We start from the raw sequence: 17,937 nt of genomic DNA, 5'->3' as shown, positions 1-17,937 counted from the left end.
AGTGGTATAGCTGGGTCTTCACGTAGATGTATTTCCAATTTTCCAAGGAACTTTCAGATTGATTACTGGAGGGAATAGGAACTCCACAGGAAGACCAAGAGAGTCAAATAACTTGGGGCTCTCAAAGTCTGAATTCCCAAACACAGAACATATACAGGCTGGACATAAGCCTTCCTGCATATATGTAACAGATATGTAGCTTGGTCTTCATGTGAGTTCTGAACAACTGGACAGAGGGTATCCCAAAAGTGTTGCCTGGTTATGGGATATGGCCTTCTAGCTGGGCTGTCCTGTTTGGAGTCAATGAGAGAGGAAGCACCTAGCCCTGTAGAGCCTTGGTGTTCCAAATTGGATGGATATTGGGAGGGAGCACCAGCCCAAAGGAGAAGTAGGAATGGGGTAAGGATTGTGGGAAGGGGTGATGAAGAGGGGGCCAGTGAGTGGAATGTAAAGTGAATAAGTAAAAAAAATTAAATTATTTTTTCAGAAAGATATAAATTAAATCAGTACCAGTAGGGCATCTAAGTCATGACTTTTCTCACATTTTTTTTCTTTTTAGTAAGATTTTTGTAACATTTGAGATTATAATTTAATCATATTTTTCTTCTCACTTTCTTCCCTTCAAACATCCCCATACTCCCTAAACTCCTTCAAATTTGTGGACTCTTTTTTCCAATAATTTTTATTACATGCATATTATATGTACATGGATACAGATAATATACATATGATAGATATAATAATATATTCCCAAGTATAACTTGTTCTGCTTGCATAATGTGACTTGTATGTACATTTTCAGGGCTGATGTTTTGACACTGGACAATCTGTTGGCAGCTCTTTCCTGTGGAAATCACTTCGCCTGCTCCCAACTTTTTCTTGGTTGTTCTCTATATAGGATTGAGACTTCATGGGCTGTTCCCAGTCCTGTTCACCTGTCCATGACATCATCCTTGTTCTTCCATTTAGTCAGAGATGTGGATGAAAGTTTTTTTAATAATAAGACAATGATTGGTAAGACAAAACACATTGTCAGAAAAAGTGTCACAAATAGCAATTTAGATATCCAGTTGTTGTACAAGGGAAACTGAGGATCTGAAAGATAGACTAAAGAACATGACAAAATTAGGAAACTAATGAGATTGTGTACTACATTTTCAACTTTTTAAAATAGCATTTAGTATTCCTTTGCATTCTACCAGATGTCTTTATTTAGGGCTGAGTACTGTGATGCACACCTATATTGTCAGCAGATAGGAAGCTGAGTGAGGCACTCAAGAAGACACAAAAATATCGTCTCTTAAGCAAGGTCTGAACAAGGAAAACAATAGCTGACATGCCAACATGGTTGGCAGAGATCCCACAAGGCCCTACCACTAAATTAAGAGTAGTGGGCTATTGTTGGCTACACAGAGAAAAAAAAACAGTCTTCTACAGAGAGAAGCCCCTGATAAGTTTATCAAATACCAAATGCTTAGCCCTAAACACACATATATATAAGCAACACTTAGTGCACTCAGCAGATTATATTTGTGCCTTACATATAAACATATATATTAAGACCCAACAATTATTAATGAATAAGAGATCATAAATTTAAGATGTTGAAGGGTCACAAGAGGATTTGGAGTGGGAGAGAAAAAAGTGAAAATGATATAATTATAGTAGTCATGTATGAAACTGTTAAGAAAGATGAATAAATAAATAAATTAATAAATAAATAAAACAAATACAATTCTGAAGTGCATATGGCACAACAAAGTAATTCCCAAGTAGGCCAAAAGATCTTGTACATAAAAATCAAATTTGAGGACATTATATTTCAAACTACATAATTTTATTTTCAGCACTAAGGACTAAAGCTAGAGTCTTATCTTTGCTAGGCTATCTCTGTACCTCTGGACTAAATCTCCAACTCTCAAACTCCATTGCAATGATACAGTGATGAAAACAATGCAGTACTGACAAAAAAACAGATGGATTAATCAATGGAATGGAAGAGAGAGCCTAGAAACACATCCATGTATTTGAAATCAATTAAAGTTGGCAAGGGCACCATATATATGCAATGGAAACAGGATACTCTTGTCAGTTAATGGTCCTGGGGAAACTAGATATCCACATTAAAAGAAAATGTCAAATCTCTGTATTACATCACATACCAAAATATCAAGTCAATAGATTAAACATGTAAAGGTTGGCATTTACCTCCACAATGATTTCTTGAACACAATAGCAAAAACAGAGACAATGAAGCAAAACTAGGAGAAACTACTGGAAACAAAAAGGTTTTGGAAAACAAAGAGAATAAACCTGAGTAAAAAGACAACTACTGAAATGGGAGAACAAGAAACTTATTTAGAGATAGTGATAAAAACTGTTTGGTATTGGCATGCAGACAGGCAGGAAGATCAATTGAATAGAATTGAAGACGTGGAAAAAAAACACACACATGTACAGTCACTTGATATTTGACAAAGAAGCAAAAAAAATCCAGTGGAAAAAAGACAGCATTTTTAACAAATGGTGCTGGATCAACTGAAGGTCTGCATGCAGAAAAATGCAAATTAATCCATTCTTATTTCCTTGTACAAAGCTCAAGTCCAAGTGGATCAAAGATTTACACATAAAATCAGACACTCTGAAGCTTATAGAGGAGAAAGTGGGGACAAACCTTGAACACATGGTAACAGGGGAAAAGTTTCTGAACAGAACACCAATGGATTATGCTCTAAGAACAAGAATCGACAAATGGGACCTCATAAAACTGCAAAGCTTCTGTAAGGCAAAGGATATAGTCAATAGGACAAAATGGCAACCAACAAATTGGGAAAGGATCTTTACTAACCCTACATCCGATAGAGGGCTAATATCCAATGTATACAAAGAACTCAAGAAGTTGGTCTCCAGGGAATTAAATAACCCTATTTAAAAAATGGAGTACAGAGTTAAACAGGAAATTCTCAACTGAGGAAACTCAAATGGCTCTAAAGCACCTAAAGAAATGTTCAGCATCCTTAGTTATCAGAGAAATGCAAATCAAAACAACACTGAGATTCCACCTTACACCCTAAGTTGAAAAACTCAGGGGAAAGCAGATGCTGGAGAGGATGTGGGGAAAGAGGAACACTTCTCCATTGTTGGTGGGATTGCAAGCTGGTAAAAACCACTCTGGAAATCAGTTTGGCGATTCCTCAGAAAATTAGACATAGTACTACCTGTGGACCCAGCTATACCACTCCTGGGTATATATCCAGAAAGTGCTCCTACATGTAATAAGGACACAAGCTCCACTATGTTCATATCTGCCTTATTTATAATAGCCAGAAGCTGGAAAGATCCCAGATGTCCCTCAACAAAAGAATGAATACAGTTAAACTGTGGTATATATACACAATGGAGTACTATTCAACTATTAAAAACAATGAATTCATGAAATTCTTAAGCAAATGGATGGAACTAGAAAGTGTCATCCTGAGCAAGGTATCCCAATCACAAAAGAAAGCACATGGTATGTACTCACTAATAAGTGGATGCTAGTTCAAAAGCTCAAAATAAACAAGCTGCAATTCATGCAGCACAGGAAGCTCCAGAATAATGACTTAAGTGAGGGAGCCATGGTTCCTCTGAGAAAGGGAACAAAATACTCACAGGAGCAACAAGGGAGGCAATGTGTGGAGCAGTGTCTGAAGTAAAGGCCACCCAGCAAGTGCCCTACCTGGGGATTCATCCTATAAATAGTCAGCAAACCCCAACATTACGATGAGAAGCATGTACCAAAAGGAACATGCTATGGCTGTCTCCAGAGGGGCCCTGACAGAGTCTTATGAATTCAGAAGCAGAAACTAGCAACGAAGTTTGGACTGAGCTTGGGGTCCCCAACGGAAGATCTGGAGGGTTGTCCAGAGGAGCTGAAGTGGTATATAGCTCCATGGGAAAAACAATGACTTCAGACACCCAGACACCCCAAGACTCCGAGGGACTGAATCATCAACCAAGGGATATACATGGTTCCAGCCAAAAATGTGGTAGAGGATTGCTTTTTTGGGCATCAGAGGGAGGAGTGGTCTTTGGTCAGGTAAAGGCTCAATAGAGGACACAACAAAGGGAAACAGATGGAGTGGAAGTTCGGGGAGGCGGGGGGATTGTGTTGGGTAGAGGGACATATACATGGAGGCAGGGGGAGGGAGAAGGGGGAGGGAATCATTGGGGGGGGCTTTGGGGAGGGGGAAATTGGGAAAGGTTTTACCGCTGGCAATGTAAATGAAGAAGATACTAAATAAAAAAAGAAAAAGAAAAAAAAGAAAAAAAGAAACTTATTTGCAAAATGTAAGTGTCTGTGTGTGTGTGTGTGTGTGTGTGAGAGAGAGAGAGAGAGAGAGAGAGAAAGAGAGAGAGAGAGATCAAAGTTAATACATATGAAACACACAACTCAATAGTAAGCACTCCCCTGTCCATAAGTAATTTTGTGTAAATTATTATACCTTAGTAGTTAGAGTTATACATCTACTCAACATACAATCCAGCTCAATTTACAGTTATCATTTCCAAAGCAATTTACATTATCTCTGTGTATTCAGAAAATTCAAAAAAAATCATTTATAATTAGGAACAATTTAGAGACTGATGTGGTATTTGTCCTAGTCTTTGTCTCCTCACATTTACTTCTACAGAATATTTAGGAGCAGGAAGCATTTAGTTGAATTCAAATGTTTGGAAGAGTTTGAAGTTTGAGGTTTGGGGTTTGGGGTTTGGGGTTTGGTTTGGTTTGGTTTGGTTTGGTTTGGTTTGGTTTGGTTTGGTTTAATCTCACCTTGGATTTGTGTTTATATTTTAAATAGCAATGTACTTATTTTAATTGCACAATAATGTACAGGGTTTCTTTTTCTCCCCCGGTTTTATAAATTCAAAGGTTGGATACTGTAATTTTCAGTGGAGATGTTTGACATTCCTATCTATACATATTCTTTTCCAGAGCCTATCTAGCAAGATAATGGGAAATGAAGGAATAAAAAAAGCCTTGCTGGAACTCTTATAACTTTAAATTTCTCACCTCTGCTTGGGAACCCATGCTAAAAGTAATAAAATGAAATGGAATAAAATAAATTAATGAAAATTTCCTTGTTTTGATTTATGATAACTCTTCTCTACATGAATTTCTCTATATGCCTCTAAATTATGGTGACCTATCAATGCATCACAAGCAATTACCATAATTATATCAATCATTTATTCACTTTTAAATAATGGCCAAATCTTATTAGAAATGCACCCATAGAAAGATTTCAAAATTTCATAAATCTCCTTAAAGGGTATATTTATTCAGGATATTTATTAGCAGTGGAGATCATTGGGAAATATTAATATCAAGTATGCTACAATGTAAACTGTGAGCCACAAATAGACTCTAAAACTTGACTTTGTGTCATGAATTCATACTGACAGTTAAGTGACACCAATACTTAAATTCTTCAAAGTGATTCACTGGACTTGATAATATTTTCTGGCCATGTTTTTGTTTTTTTCTTTGCAGCAGAAGGAATGGAATCTCTGGTGTCTAATATAGCGGGAACTGTTGTGGATTCACTGAGAGCAGCGCTAGTCCTTGACATCTGCAACTTTAATACTGGAAAATGGTAGTGTGAAATGTCATCAAAAGCACAGGTTCTCCTAGTAGTGATGAAATTCTCACATAACTGAATCTCCAGGAAACTTTTTTTAGTAAAATGAGATCAAGTAAGGGATATCCCACCATTACCAATTCCATTTACCTCTGCGCCGGTGAGGTAAATATATAGCAAAGAGTACTCCAGTACAGAATAAGAAATGCGATAATTGAACAGGCCAAAAATTCAACACAGGAAGGCATTTAGACAGGCATCCAGATGCACATCCTAGAACAGAGAAAGGTAGAATATACACTGAGGAGCACATGATTGTTCTATACTAGCCTACAGGCAACTACCTGAAAAGCAGGAGTCACTATCTCATGCTTTCTTGATCTATTTAGCAGAGATCCATCTGAAAGTTTGATTTATATCTAGTGGCAAGACAGAATGAGATAAAGTTGCAGTACTAGTAGATATATATTTGTAGCAACACAAGTTAAGTCTTTTCCATTTTGAGCTGAACTACTTCTGAGAACAGAAACCATTCCTTTATTTTTCAAATTTTAATGTTTCATTCATTTTATTACTTCATTGCATGCTCCTATAGAGCTATAGAAGTGACTATGGGAACTAAAAGGTCATAAGGCATGTCAATAGACACAATCCCTAAGAACACTCATGCCTTGGGAATCTCAATATTATCAATGTGAAATTCAACATTCCTAAGATGAAAAAGAATACTGAGTCTGCTTGTGATAAGCATCACATTGGGAAATAAATGTCATCTAGCTTTGCCTAATACACACATGACTTGGAATCAAATTTCATAAAGATACTTTAATTATTCTACCTTCATCCTATAATTACCTTGTCTCCTGAAAATGAAGATGATGAAAAGAAGATATATAATGAGCATTATACATACAACAGAAACTAAAATTTCCATCCAAATATGGTCTTGATTAAAGAGTTCATCTAAAAGAAAAGACAGAATGTCTTAAAGTCAATATGAACACTATAAATAGCATCAATGGTTTGGGAAAATGTTAATCATAAGTACCATTCTTCCCCTTAAAGTCCTGGAATCTGATGTTTGGGATGTGTTCATTATACAATGTCCCTATGTCAGATTCAGTTTTGTCACCTTGTAATCATATTAAAATATATTTTACTACCTATTAAACATATCTGGAAATCTCTAATCTCTGTAGAATTTGTAGAATATCTGTCTGTCCTTGTCTGTCTGTCTGTCTGTCTGTCTGTCTGTCTGTCTCTCTCTCCCTCTCTCTCTCTCTCTCTCTCTCTCTCTGACACACACGTACACACACACACACACACACACACACACACACACACAAGGGTTTCACTTTGTACCCTAGACTGTCCTCAAACTTTTCTCCATCATTATATCAGGGTTTACAGGCATGTGACTTCATACCTGCCTTCAATTCATGAATTTTTCTCTGATCCCAGAAAATTTTTCTACATATTCACACATAGATGGGGAATTATTTATTTTTCTGTTTGTTTTCTAATGTTCTAAATAGAGAGAAAGAGAGAGAGAGAGACAGACAGACACACACACACACACACACACACAGAGAGAGAGAGAGAGAGAGAGAGAGAGAGAGAGAGACCCTTTGCACTTGATATAAAAAACTGATTCCATGAGGTGAGGAATGAAATCTAAGGTTCATGTACCCCATGTTCACATCATTCTCCTAGAATCATCCTTAACAAAGACTTTTTAATCAAAGATAATTTTATATACACTATATACAAGATCTTTCTGATTCGTCTTTGACATTCACATATTACACCTCCAAATGACAAACAAGAGTAAGCAGTCTTCACTTTAGTTGCTCATGTTACTACTGATTTTCCTGGCTTCTGTCAAATATCAACCAGCACTATAATCAAATGTAAGAATATTACTGAATAGAGGAATGCCTTGTCAGGCATCAGTGGGAGGAGAGGTCCTTGGTCCTGTGAAGACTCAATAGATGCCACACCAAAGGGAAATTGGGGACGGGGGTGGGGGGGGGTGGGAGGGGGTTGGGTGGAGGGGCATATACTTGGAGGCAGGGGGTGAGAAGAGAGGTTGGGGGTTTTCAAGGAGGGTAGAAACTAGGAATGGTTTTAGCATTTGAAATGTAAATAAAGAATGTATTCAATAAAAAAGAATACTACTTAATATTATATGAAAATGGTAAAAGCATTTTGCTTAAACTCATTTAGGATTCATAATGTAAAAAGAAAAGTCATACAAGTTGGCAACAGGCACAATGGCACATACCTTTCATCCCAGCACTCTAGGAGTATAGACATGAAGATCTGAGTACATTTGAGACCAGCCTAGTAAAGTATGCAAGTTACAGGCCAGCCAGGGCTACATGGTGAGATTTTTTTCTCAAAATCAAAAATAAACAAATAGACAAAATAAAAATAAAATAATTAATTGAGGCTGTAGTAAGTAAAATTGCTGGACAAAAAAGGTTGAGGACCTAAGTTTAAACTCTAAAACCCACTGTAGGAGAAAAAAGGCTAACTCAAGAGTGTTGTCCTCTGACCTTTACACATGCACCATCATGTATGTGCACATGCATGTGCATGCACACACACACACACATGAATAAGTGAAATAAAAATTATAAATATGTTATATTCATTTTCTAGATACATATTCATAACCCAGATAAAAATAAAGATATAAACATAAAACATAAATAACATTAATAAAACTAGGTAAATATATCAACAATATTCTGTTACCAAAAATATGTATCTTATTAAACTGACCAAAAATATTATATCTACTGAAAGAACTGTCAAGGTGCCAATCAGTTTATTATATAGTGTCATTTTCTATTTGCCTTCTGAAACTCTTATCATACTACATGACAATACCTATCTTACTAAAATCCAAAGGGAATGCTATAATATAATAAACTTTCTTAATCTTAATTGCCTTCATATTTTTCTTATGTTTCTAGATCAACAGTCAAACCAGATGACAGAACTCACTTGCTAGAATGATACTTGTTTGCTTCTCTTCACCTGTTACAGGGTGGAAAATATAACAAATGATGCTGCCCTGTGACCTGTTTGTGAGGAGAAGAGTCATCTTCATGTGAAAAAAACTGGCTTCATCCTGTGAATATGATTTTGATGACTGCGGAAATGTTTCACCATTACTATCTCTCCACTCAATTTGGGGCCTTGGGAACCACCCTCCTGAATTACACTCCACCATTACTCCATCAGCATCAGGAGCCTGAACATGGATCTCTGTCTCCAATCCAACTGCTGGAGAAAATGAGAAAAAATACAATCAGGATATTGTGTGGCAGTTGAGTTGACAATTTCAAGGATTAAAAAAATGAAAACAAAAATAAAACAAACCAATAGTTTGTTCTGTAATCTCAGAACTTTGGTGAATTAACACAATATTTGATTTACAAGTTAGAGTAAACAATTGGCATTTGATGTCTATCCACTGAATAGTGTATTTTTGCATTGGCTACATGATTTTTACTCATTACTTTAATATTTTAATATTTTCTCAAACAGCTTCTTCAATAAATGGGTCTGAGAAAACTGGATATTCACATACAGAATTAGACTAGAATATATCACCTTGCAAAAAGACTAATTTCAAGTAGATAAAAGACATAAACATGAAACCAAGATCTATTAGAAGAAAATATATGCAGTATGCTACATGACAGAGCTTAGGAAAACTCTTTGTCATTACTACCCCATTTCTCCAGGAATTGAGGTTAATGATTGATGAATGGAAATTCATGCAACTAAAAAGCTTCTGCAGAGCTAGAGAAACTATCAACTAGGTGAAGAGAAAAAGACTTTGTCAGCAATACATCTAACAGGCGATTAATATAAACAATGAATAAAGAACTAACTAGAGAGTGAAAGAAAGAAAGAAAGGAAGAAAGAAAGGAAGAAAGGAAGGAAGGAAGGAAGGAAGGAAGGAAGGAAGGAAGGAAGGAAGGAAGGAAGGAAGGAAGGAAGGAAGGAAGGAAGAGAAAAAGAAAAGAAAAAGAAGAAGGAAGGAAGAAGAAAAAGAAAGGAAGGAAAAGAAAGAAAGAGAGAGAGAGAAAGAGAGAGAAAGAAAAAGGAGAAATGTTTATCATCTTTGGAAATTTTGGAAATGCAAATCAAAGCAGCTTTGAGATTTTATCTTACTCCATGTAAATGGCAAAATTAAGAAAAAAAATCCAACACCAAATGCTAAAGGGGGTAGGGGGAAATGGTAACCTTGATTCATTGCTGGTAGGGCTGAAACTGGTACAATCACTTTGAGAATCAGTATGGAAAATTCTCAAAGATAAAAGCAAATCTATCTTATATTCCAGGTATATTACTTCTTAGCATGTGCCTAAATAAGAGATATAGGAGCGTTTGGAGGGAACAAATGGGAGAAGAAAATATGTAATTAAAAGAAAATTTTCAAAATGAACTATTATATCACTGGAGCTAGCAGATGACAGTGATTCGTTTATATTGATGATTCAATGTTTCACTGTTATCTTATATATATATATATATATATATATATATATATATATATATATATATATATTCACTGTTTCTTTTAGATAAATAATAAAACCTTAGTACTTAAAATTTTAAAATATAGAAAAAAAGAAAACCAAAAGCCACCAACATAATTTGCAGGTATTTCCATTTATTGGGCACAAAGACACAGACAACTTACCTGTCACATTGAGGTTCATACTGACTACATCAATGAAGCCAGTATCATTAAATGAACATTGATAAGGTCCATTATCAGAAATGCTGATATTATGAATTCTGAGTGCTACTTTGCCTTCTCCAATGGCCTCCTTCACAAACTCTATACGATTTGCATATTCAGGAGCTGCTTCTCCACTCATGTTGTGGCCACCTCTGTATAGGTAAACAGGTTGGGAATGGCCACTCTTGAACCAGCGCACCTCCATATTTGCCACATTGCGTGGTGGGATCACCTGGCAGCTAAGATAAGCCTGGCCTCTTACTCTAGCTAACACATGTCTTGTGGGAGTAGTGACCCTCGGTTTCTCTGTGGAAGAACAAAGAATACCAAAATAAGTCTGATGCCAAAACCTCCCCTCTATATATACTCTGTTTTAAAAATACATACTAAATATTGACTATTACACCTAGCTGATACAAATTGTTTAGCTCCATACTCCGTATAGTCATTCAATATTTTATTTTTTGGAAACACAATACTATTTTGTTATACCTTAGAGATATACTGTAGGTGATTGTAGAGCAGAAAGTAACAACAATGTGTTTCTCTACTTTAAAAACAATCATATGGAGAAATAACTTCACAGGATATTGAGGCCTTAAAATTAGTCATATGCTGGGAACTGTGATAGAATTCTTCAGAGAAATACCTTAAATCAGGGAAGACATGCTTTGGCTCCTGGTCTCCTAGTCCCCCCCCCCCCTCCCCTCTTTTATGGAACTACAATGAATTTCAGGTTTCCAGGGTTTGGATTTTTTCAGCATTTTACTTGTTATAACAATAAAATGATAAATTTCTGCTTCTTAGTTGCAGAAGGGGTCACCAGAAGTGAATCTTAGATTAGATGCACAGAAAATAATTTAGTAGAAAAGAGTAAATAAATTATCTTCAAGTCCCTTCCTCTGCCTAAGATTAGTGCTAAGCTCTGCCTTCATCAAAAAGCTCTAAGTTGCAGGGTGTGTTCACTAATGCAGAAATCAATAGCTGGCTAGGATGATGGGACTGAGGGTTGCTCTATACCAAGTGGGACGTCTATATCATTACTTTCAAGGCTTTAAAAATATCGGAGCAGAAGGGGCAGAATGAATAAAAGAGATACCGTGATATATGCAAAAAATAAAATCCTCTGGACATAATAGATGTTGTATTCATGCTGCTATGGCAGCTGTGGTCATAGACACAATCACTGCACATTATCAAATCCATCAATATTTCATCATGCTCATAGAGGGGGTCAAGAGACCCCACACATGCCAGAGTATCTGTTGGAACTAAATGGTTTCTAGGATAAGGAATATTTTTTTTCAGTAGTATAGGAGTGGGACTTGCTTTAAAGAAGGACTTTAGTAGAAGGAAGGGGGTGTGAAGAGGGAATAGAAGTGAATACAACTTAAATTTACTACATGTGTATATGAAATAGCCAAAACAATTTGAAAATATTTTAAACACGGGTCCTGCCAGGGAAGAACTTCTCCCCAGGGAGTGCTCTGACTCTTGGGCTCAGAGGTGAGATCACCATTTTCTCTCCAGTGACTGTCTAAGGCAGGGTCAGCCAGGAGCACACAGGGCACAGAAATGGTGGAGCACCTGGGACAGGGTCCTTCCAGTTGATTTCTGCACCTGGAAGCTGGGGTTGTTCTACAGCCCTCTGTGCATGGGTCCTGCCAGAGAAGAGATGGTCTCCCAGGAGTTCTGACACAGGCTCACAGGAGAGATAAGCTCCAGCCAGAGACAGCAACACCAACTAACATGAGAGATAACCAAATGGCAAAAGGCAAGCTCAATAACCTTACCAAAAGACACCCACACTACATGGCATCATCAGAACTCACTTCTCTTGCAACAGCAAGTCCTGAATACCCCAACACACCAGAAAAGTAAGATTTGGATTTAAAATCACATCTCATTTAAGAAGGACATAAACAACTCCCCTAAAAAGATACAAGAGAACATAGGTAAACAAGTAGAAGCCCTTAAAGAAGAAACATTGAAATCCCTTAAAGAATTACAGGAAAACACAAATAAGCAGGTGAAGATATTGAACAAAACCATCCAAAGATCTAAAACTGGAAGTAGGAACAATAAAGAAATCACAAAGGGAGACAACTCTGGAGATAGGAAACCTAGGATAGAGATCAGGAGTCATAGATGAAAACATCATCAACAGAATACAAGAGACAGAAGAGAGAATCTTGGGTGCAGAAGATACCATAGAAAACATTGACAGAACATTCAAAGAAAATGAAAAATGCAAAAAGTAAATGAAAATAAACAAACTTCTTACCTGAAGACATCATCACTTGCAGAAAGAGAAAGTACATACAGAATACAGAAAAGTAAGAGAACTCAGGCTTCATCATATCTGGAAATGAACCCAGAACGAGGTCAGAAGCAATGAAACATGAGGCATACATTATCTACATAGACAGATTGTCTTCATAACTATAAAAATGGTCAATCTTATTATATTTACTTTTAAATAGTAAGGCTTGGCATTGTTTGATAGAATGTCTCTGTCCTCATATATCATTCTGATTAAGAGAGGTCTTCTCAATACATGTATTCTACTGCCTCAAACTCTATTTTATCATGTTCTATTATTCAAGTACAGCTAGATAGCCAGTAGACCCTAAGAGAAACCTGTGGGGAGTTGTTCTGACATTTTGGTTGGAACAGGAGTGATACTCAGGGGACATCTGCAGACAAGTTAATCCTGTTCCGACTTTTACTCTTGAGCTTGCTTGTTATGCAGACAGGCTATCTCTACCCAGGCTCACCTGGATAGCAATGGAAGCCTGTGAGGAACTACGTTTTGGTTTTGCAGATCCCACCTGGGGACTCTTGGGCAAAACAACATTTTTAGCTTATCCAGGTGTGATTCAGGAGAAAGTAGCTACTTTTTACTCAGAGAGACACTCAGAGTAGTTAGTTAGTTAGCTCACTGAGCTGGGCCTAAGGGCAGCAACCAGTTAGTTCACCAGGCTGGGGGCTACAGGCTGCTACTGGAGCTGATCGCCTAGGGCCTAAGGTGATCCCAAGCTGGGGACTAGGGACTGCTACTGAAAGGATAGAAAATACAACCTAACTCTCTAAGGACCCCCAAGAAGTCAGAAGTTTAAAATGCTATCTTGCTCCAAAGAAGCTCTAACTCCAGCCTTCTAAGGAGCCCAAACACTTCATATTCCAGAGCCTGCTCTTTGTGCTCTTTGTTAGAAGCTAGGTAAAAGGTCACATTCAAGAACCCACCTTTGTTAAGAGCTAGGCAAAAAGGCCTTGAATAGGTGATCTTGGCCTTGTAAGGTAACTGGAAATGAGCTAATTATCTGCTTATCTTGCTTCTGTAAACTGCTTATGCCATTACCCCCATCCAGGAGTTCACACAGCTGTAGACCTCCAAGCAAATAGGAAAATGATTGGTCCATGGAGCACGGGCTCTGATAATTTAAACTGATTGGCCTAAAAACAATGGAGTGGTACAAATCGATTGGCTTGTACTACGTGGACTCTCGATGCTAAGGAATGATTGGTTTGTGATTCTCAGGCTTTGTTGTAAACTTATAAAAGCTGTCCCAACTCTGCACTGGGGTCTCACAGTCCTCTACCCCTGTGTGGTGTACAGCAGTGGACCTCAGAGCTCTGGAATAAAAAAAAAATCCTCTTGCTAATTGCATCAAGACCGTTTCTCGCAAGTGATATGGGTGTCGCCTTCCAAGGCATGGAGCGCTGGGGCACCCTCAGTTTTGGGGGGGCCTTACACTACCAGAACTGATTGCCAGGGGGCCTACCGCGGTCCTGGGCATAGCACAGAGAAGAATGCAGCAGGCAGACTAGGCAAAAGTGCTTCCCAAGCTCTGAAATGCCGCCATCTTTGCCAGGAAGCTAGGCCCAGGAGTCGTTCTTCCTCAGCTCCCAGACTAGCGCAACATCATAGCCAAGATGAAGAAGCAGTTTAACTGCATGCGCCAGTTGGCCAACCGGACTATGGCTGGACTATGGGTAAATAACCTATACTGCCCAAGAAAACTGAAGCTTTAACAGATGAATGTAATGCTTAATTTGAGATGTTAACTTGACTGCACTAGGAAAATACATTCAGATTCAAACCGCCTCTGTGATTGCATCTGTTTGTCACCTTGCTGGACCTGTTTCCGCTCCTGATATCCAGAATTCCCCCACGGATTTAGTTCTCAGCTGGGACTGGTCCGTGGCACACACCCAATCTATGCCAAATGAAAAAGAAAGTTGGGCACACAATTTCACCCCTATGTTTGGAGCAATTGATAGTTGTTAGCATCTGGGAAAAGAAGGGTTAGATTTCTCAAAGAGTATAATGATTGGGAAGCTGACCACACTGCGTGGGAAGACTATACATCCAAGAATATCTAGGTATCTTAGAATTGGTCTTAAAGAGCTTAAAAATGGACACAAAGTTGTGGCATTTTTTATAAAAGTGATGAAAATGGGATAGTTTTCAAAGTGAATATGATCAAAACCTATTGTAAAAACTGGAAACTCTGGAAAGAATAATAAATGGAAGATAGATAAGGAAACACTGGTATTTGATAAATTTAAATTTCAAATTTTACTCTATGCAAAACTATGGTACATATTAAAATTTAATTTTAAAGAAATGATAAAGTTTTATATAAGTATAACTGAATCTTTGGATACAGCATATCAAAAAAATAAATTATTTCAAACTTAACTGGTATCCTACATTTTAGGTAAACACAAATCACCTTAAAGTCATAGATACAAGTTTATTCACTGTGTCAGAATGCCAAGTCAGCCTGCAAGCTAACAAGAATGAAGACTTTCAAACAACACATATATTAAAGACAAATGCAAAGCCATATGTTCTAGAGATAAGTCAAGATCAGGAAGAGAAAATGCCTCTGGCCATAGAGATCATCAAAATATCTCTGCTACTGAAAGAAAGTAGGAGGTCTCCTTGGCCTTTGTGTGATTAGTGTGGACTAAAGCTAATGGTATATTTTCCATTTATCTGACAAATAACACAAGTTATATAACCCTATTACATCATATGATTTACACACATACTGTGAGTAGGTCGTTGGTTGGCTTATTTTCTGAAAGAGCAGGTTTCAGCAAATAAGGAGACATAATAAGAAATGTAATTTCTAAGTGGTATAATTCTGGTATCAACTTCCATTATCACCCAGAACTTTAAGAACAATTAATCTAATGATTGACTTTATAAAAGATATTTATTCTTAAACAAAAAGAAAAAACGCTGATCTTCCTATGGGGTCACTTTCCTCCTCAGCTTCTTCCAGATTTTCCCTGATTCAGCCATAGTTGTCCCTGGCTTTAGTCCATTGGTTGGGTGTAAATATTTGTGTCTGTATAATTCAGTTGCTTGTTGGGCCTGTCAGAGTACAGCTATGTTAGGCTCCTGTCTGGAAACACTCCATAGCAAATAAAAGTATGAGAAATTCTGTACCTAGTATCAGTGCATATTAAAAGCAAGTATCAGGAACTAACCATTTTTCTGACAATAAAATAGATAAACAATCTTTGGCTAGCCATATCATATATGCATCAATAAGGGGGAGTAGACCATTTCAATATGTGTCAGATATCAATCTCTAGAGGATTTGGCAGCATTAAGAGTCAGAGGAGATTGGTTCATATGATATAATTGCAAGTACATAAATGTCTGGAAAATGCAAGTCATCATTATAAAAACCTATCAGTGGTTTCCTAGGAATAGAGAAAAGTGAAAGGAAGGAATGGTCCCAAAAGCTTACCAACACAATTTTGATGTCACAGTTACATGTTATGTGGACTATAGTGACAATTTCTTGATTATACATATATTTATAAAACTTACAAATTATTTCTTTAAATATAATGCAGATTTTATTGCATTTCAGTTAAACCTAAATGAATCTATTTTCAAAGAGTACCTATTAAATAAACAAAGTATTAGTGATGGTCTTTTGGTGAATATTTATGTGTATACTTTATCATATATGTCTTGCTACATAACTTAGATTTACTAAGCCATCCATGCTAACTGGAAGCACCTCCATTAGTGAGTGTCAAGCCTAAAACATTGGCCCCACTATTTTCTCTCTAATTCTTAATTTTAAAAAACAGGCTATGGAAATAGTATGATTTCTGAAATTCAGAGCACACTAAACCATATCAGCCATCTTAACAATGAAATTTGAAAACAAACTCTCCCTTTTGAAGGACTTAACTCCCTGCCAGATCTCATATATGATGAAGAACTAGCTATTAGCTATTAGAGTTAAAACCCTAAGACCAGACTAACAGAAGCAGGAAATACCCTTGTCTCCAAACGTCATCTATACACAGATCACTTACTTTAGCTCCAGAATCTAGAAAAAAAAATTTTCCTGGTCCTTCAAAAGCGCTCCACGCCTGCAAGTGGTTCAGCAAAGATCCTTCAACAGTATTCACCTACACCTCCTCTAGCTCAGAGTTGGTGTTCTCTCAGGTTCAACCAGTTTCCTCCAGGGTGATGTTTATCACTTGTCATTCTCTATGTATCTGCTCACCAAGGAAACTGGAAGAGTTCCATTTTTTATTTCTATAAAAAGCATGTAAGCACACACAGACATGCATCATGTGCTACAGCACTCCTGAGCTCTCTGATGTTTAAAATAGACCTGTTCCAACATGATGTGCTTGTCTGTTGATGGTATCTGAGACAAGGCATGGATGTTCACATATTTTCCCATAAATTTTTCTTGAGATTATTAGAAAACCTAAAAGCAAACTTGTTTGTATTGATATTCATGTACTTGTGAAATTACCATTTTAAATATGTTAGTTTTTTCCAAATAATTTTGATACTTCTTAATACAAAATATGTTCCCCTTCTGATTATTTGCAAGACTTAGTTTACTGAAGGGTATAGAATAAGACTGGTAATGGTTGCCAAAGATTTATAATAAAGTAGATAGTAGGATTTTTTATTAAAAAGAAAAATTTTCATTCAATGTATTCTGATCAAAGTTTCCCTTCCTGAACTTCTCCAAAAAATCCTCCCTCCCTCCAACTCTACACTTGCCTCTTTCTTTCTTTCTTTCTTTCTTTCTTTCTTTCTTTCTTTCTTTCTTTCTTTCTTTCTTTCTTTCTTTTCAATTTTATTTAATCTATTCATACAGTACAAATTTTATCCCTCGGTGCTCCCTCTGTTCCACATCCCATACCTCTTCCCTACTCCATCTCCACGAGGATGCCCCCATCCTCCCACTCCCCACTCCCCAGGTCCTCCAGCCTCATGAGGGCTAGGTGAATTCACTGACTGAAGCAAGATCCAGCAGTCCACCACTGTATTAGGAGCCTCATAGAAACTGGTGTATACTACTATCTGGTTGGTAGTCCAAAGATTGAGAGATCCCAAGAGACCAGGTTAGTTGAGACTACCAGTCCTCCTACAGGGCCTCCCTCCTCCTCAGATTCTCCCAGCTTTTCCCTAATTCAGACACAGGGGTCAGAAACTTCTACCCATTGGTTGGGAGTAAATATCTCCATCTGACTCTTTCAGCAGCTTGT

The 17,937-nt window shown here is 37.2% G+C and overlaps 1 protein-coding gene across 1 annotated transcript; it reads right to left on the bottom strand.

The window, feature by feature from the left end:
* Positions 1-931: 931 nt before the first annotated feature.
* LOC127680042 (selection and upkeep of intraepithelial T-cells protein 8-like) lies at positions 932-12,746 on the bottom strand. Its single transcript, XM_052175612.1, has 6 exons — positions 12,671-12,746; positions 10,345-10,692; positions 8,634-8,915; positions 6,477-6,584; positions 5,772-5,894; positions 932-1,107 (listed from the first exon to the last, which is right to left on the bottom strand). The coding sequence occupies exons 1-6, from the start codon at positions 12,744-12,746 to the stop codon at positions 932-934; spliced, it is 1,113 nt and encodes a 370-aa protein (XP_052031572.1).
* Positions 12,747-17,937: the final 5,191 nt, after the last annotated feature.

This window comes from Apodemus sylvaticus, chromosome 3, assembly GCF_947179515.1.
Source record: "Apodemus sylvaticus chromosome 3, mApoSyl1.1, whole genome shotgun sequence".
Taxonomy (NCBI): Eukaryota; Metazoa; Chordata; class Mammalia; order Rodentia; family Muridae; genus Apodemus; species Apodemus sylvaticus.
This window is presented reverse-complemented; position numbering and strand designations above follow the sequence as displayed.

Coding starts and splice junctions, on each gene's coding strand:
- LOC127680042 (XM_052175612.1), bottom strand. CDS start 12,746: ATGATGAAGCCTGAGTTCTCTTACTTTTCTGTATTCTGTATGTACTTT. Junction 6,585..8,633: donor AACAAGTATCATTCTAGCAA/GTGAGTTCTGTC, acceptor CTTTTCTTTTAG/ATGAACTCTTTAATCAAGAC. Junction 1,108..5,771: donor TTTACCTCACCGGCGCAGAG/GTAAATGGAATT, acceptor CATGTTCTTTAG/TCTATCTTTCAGATCCTCAG.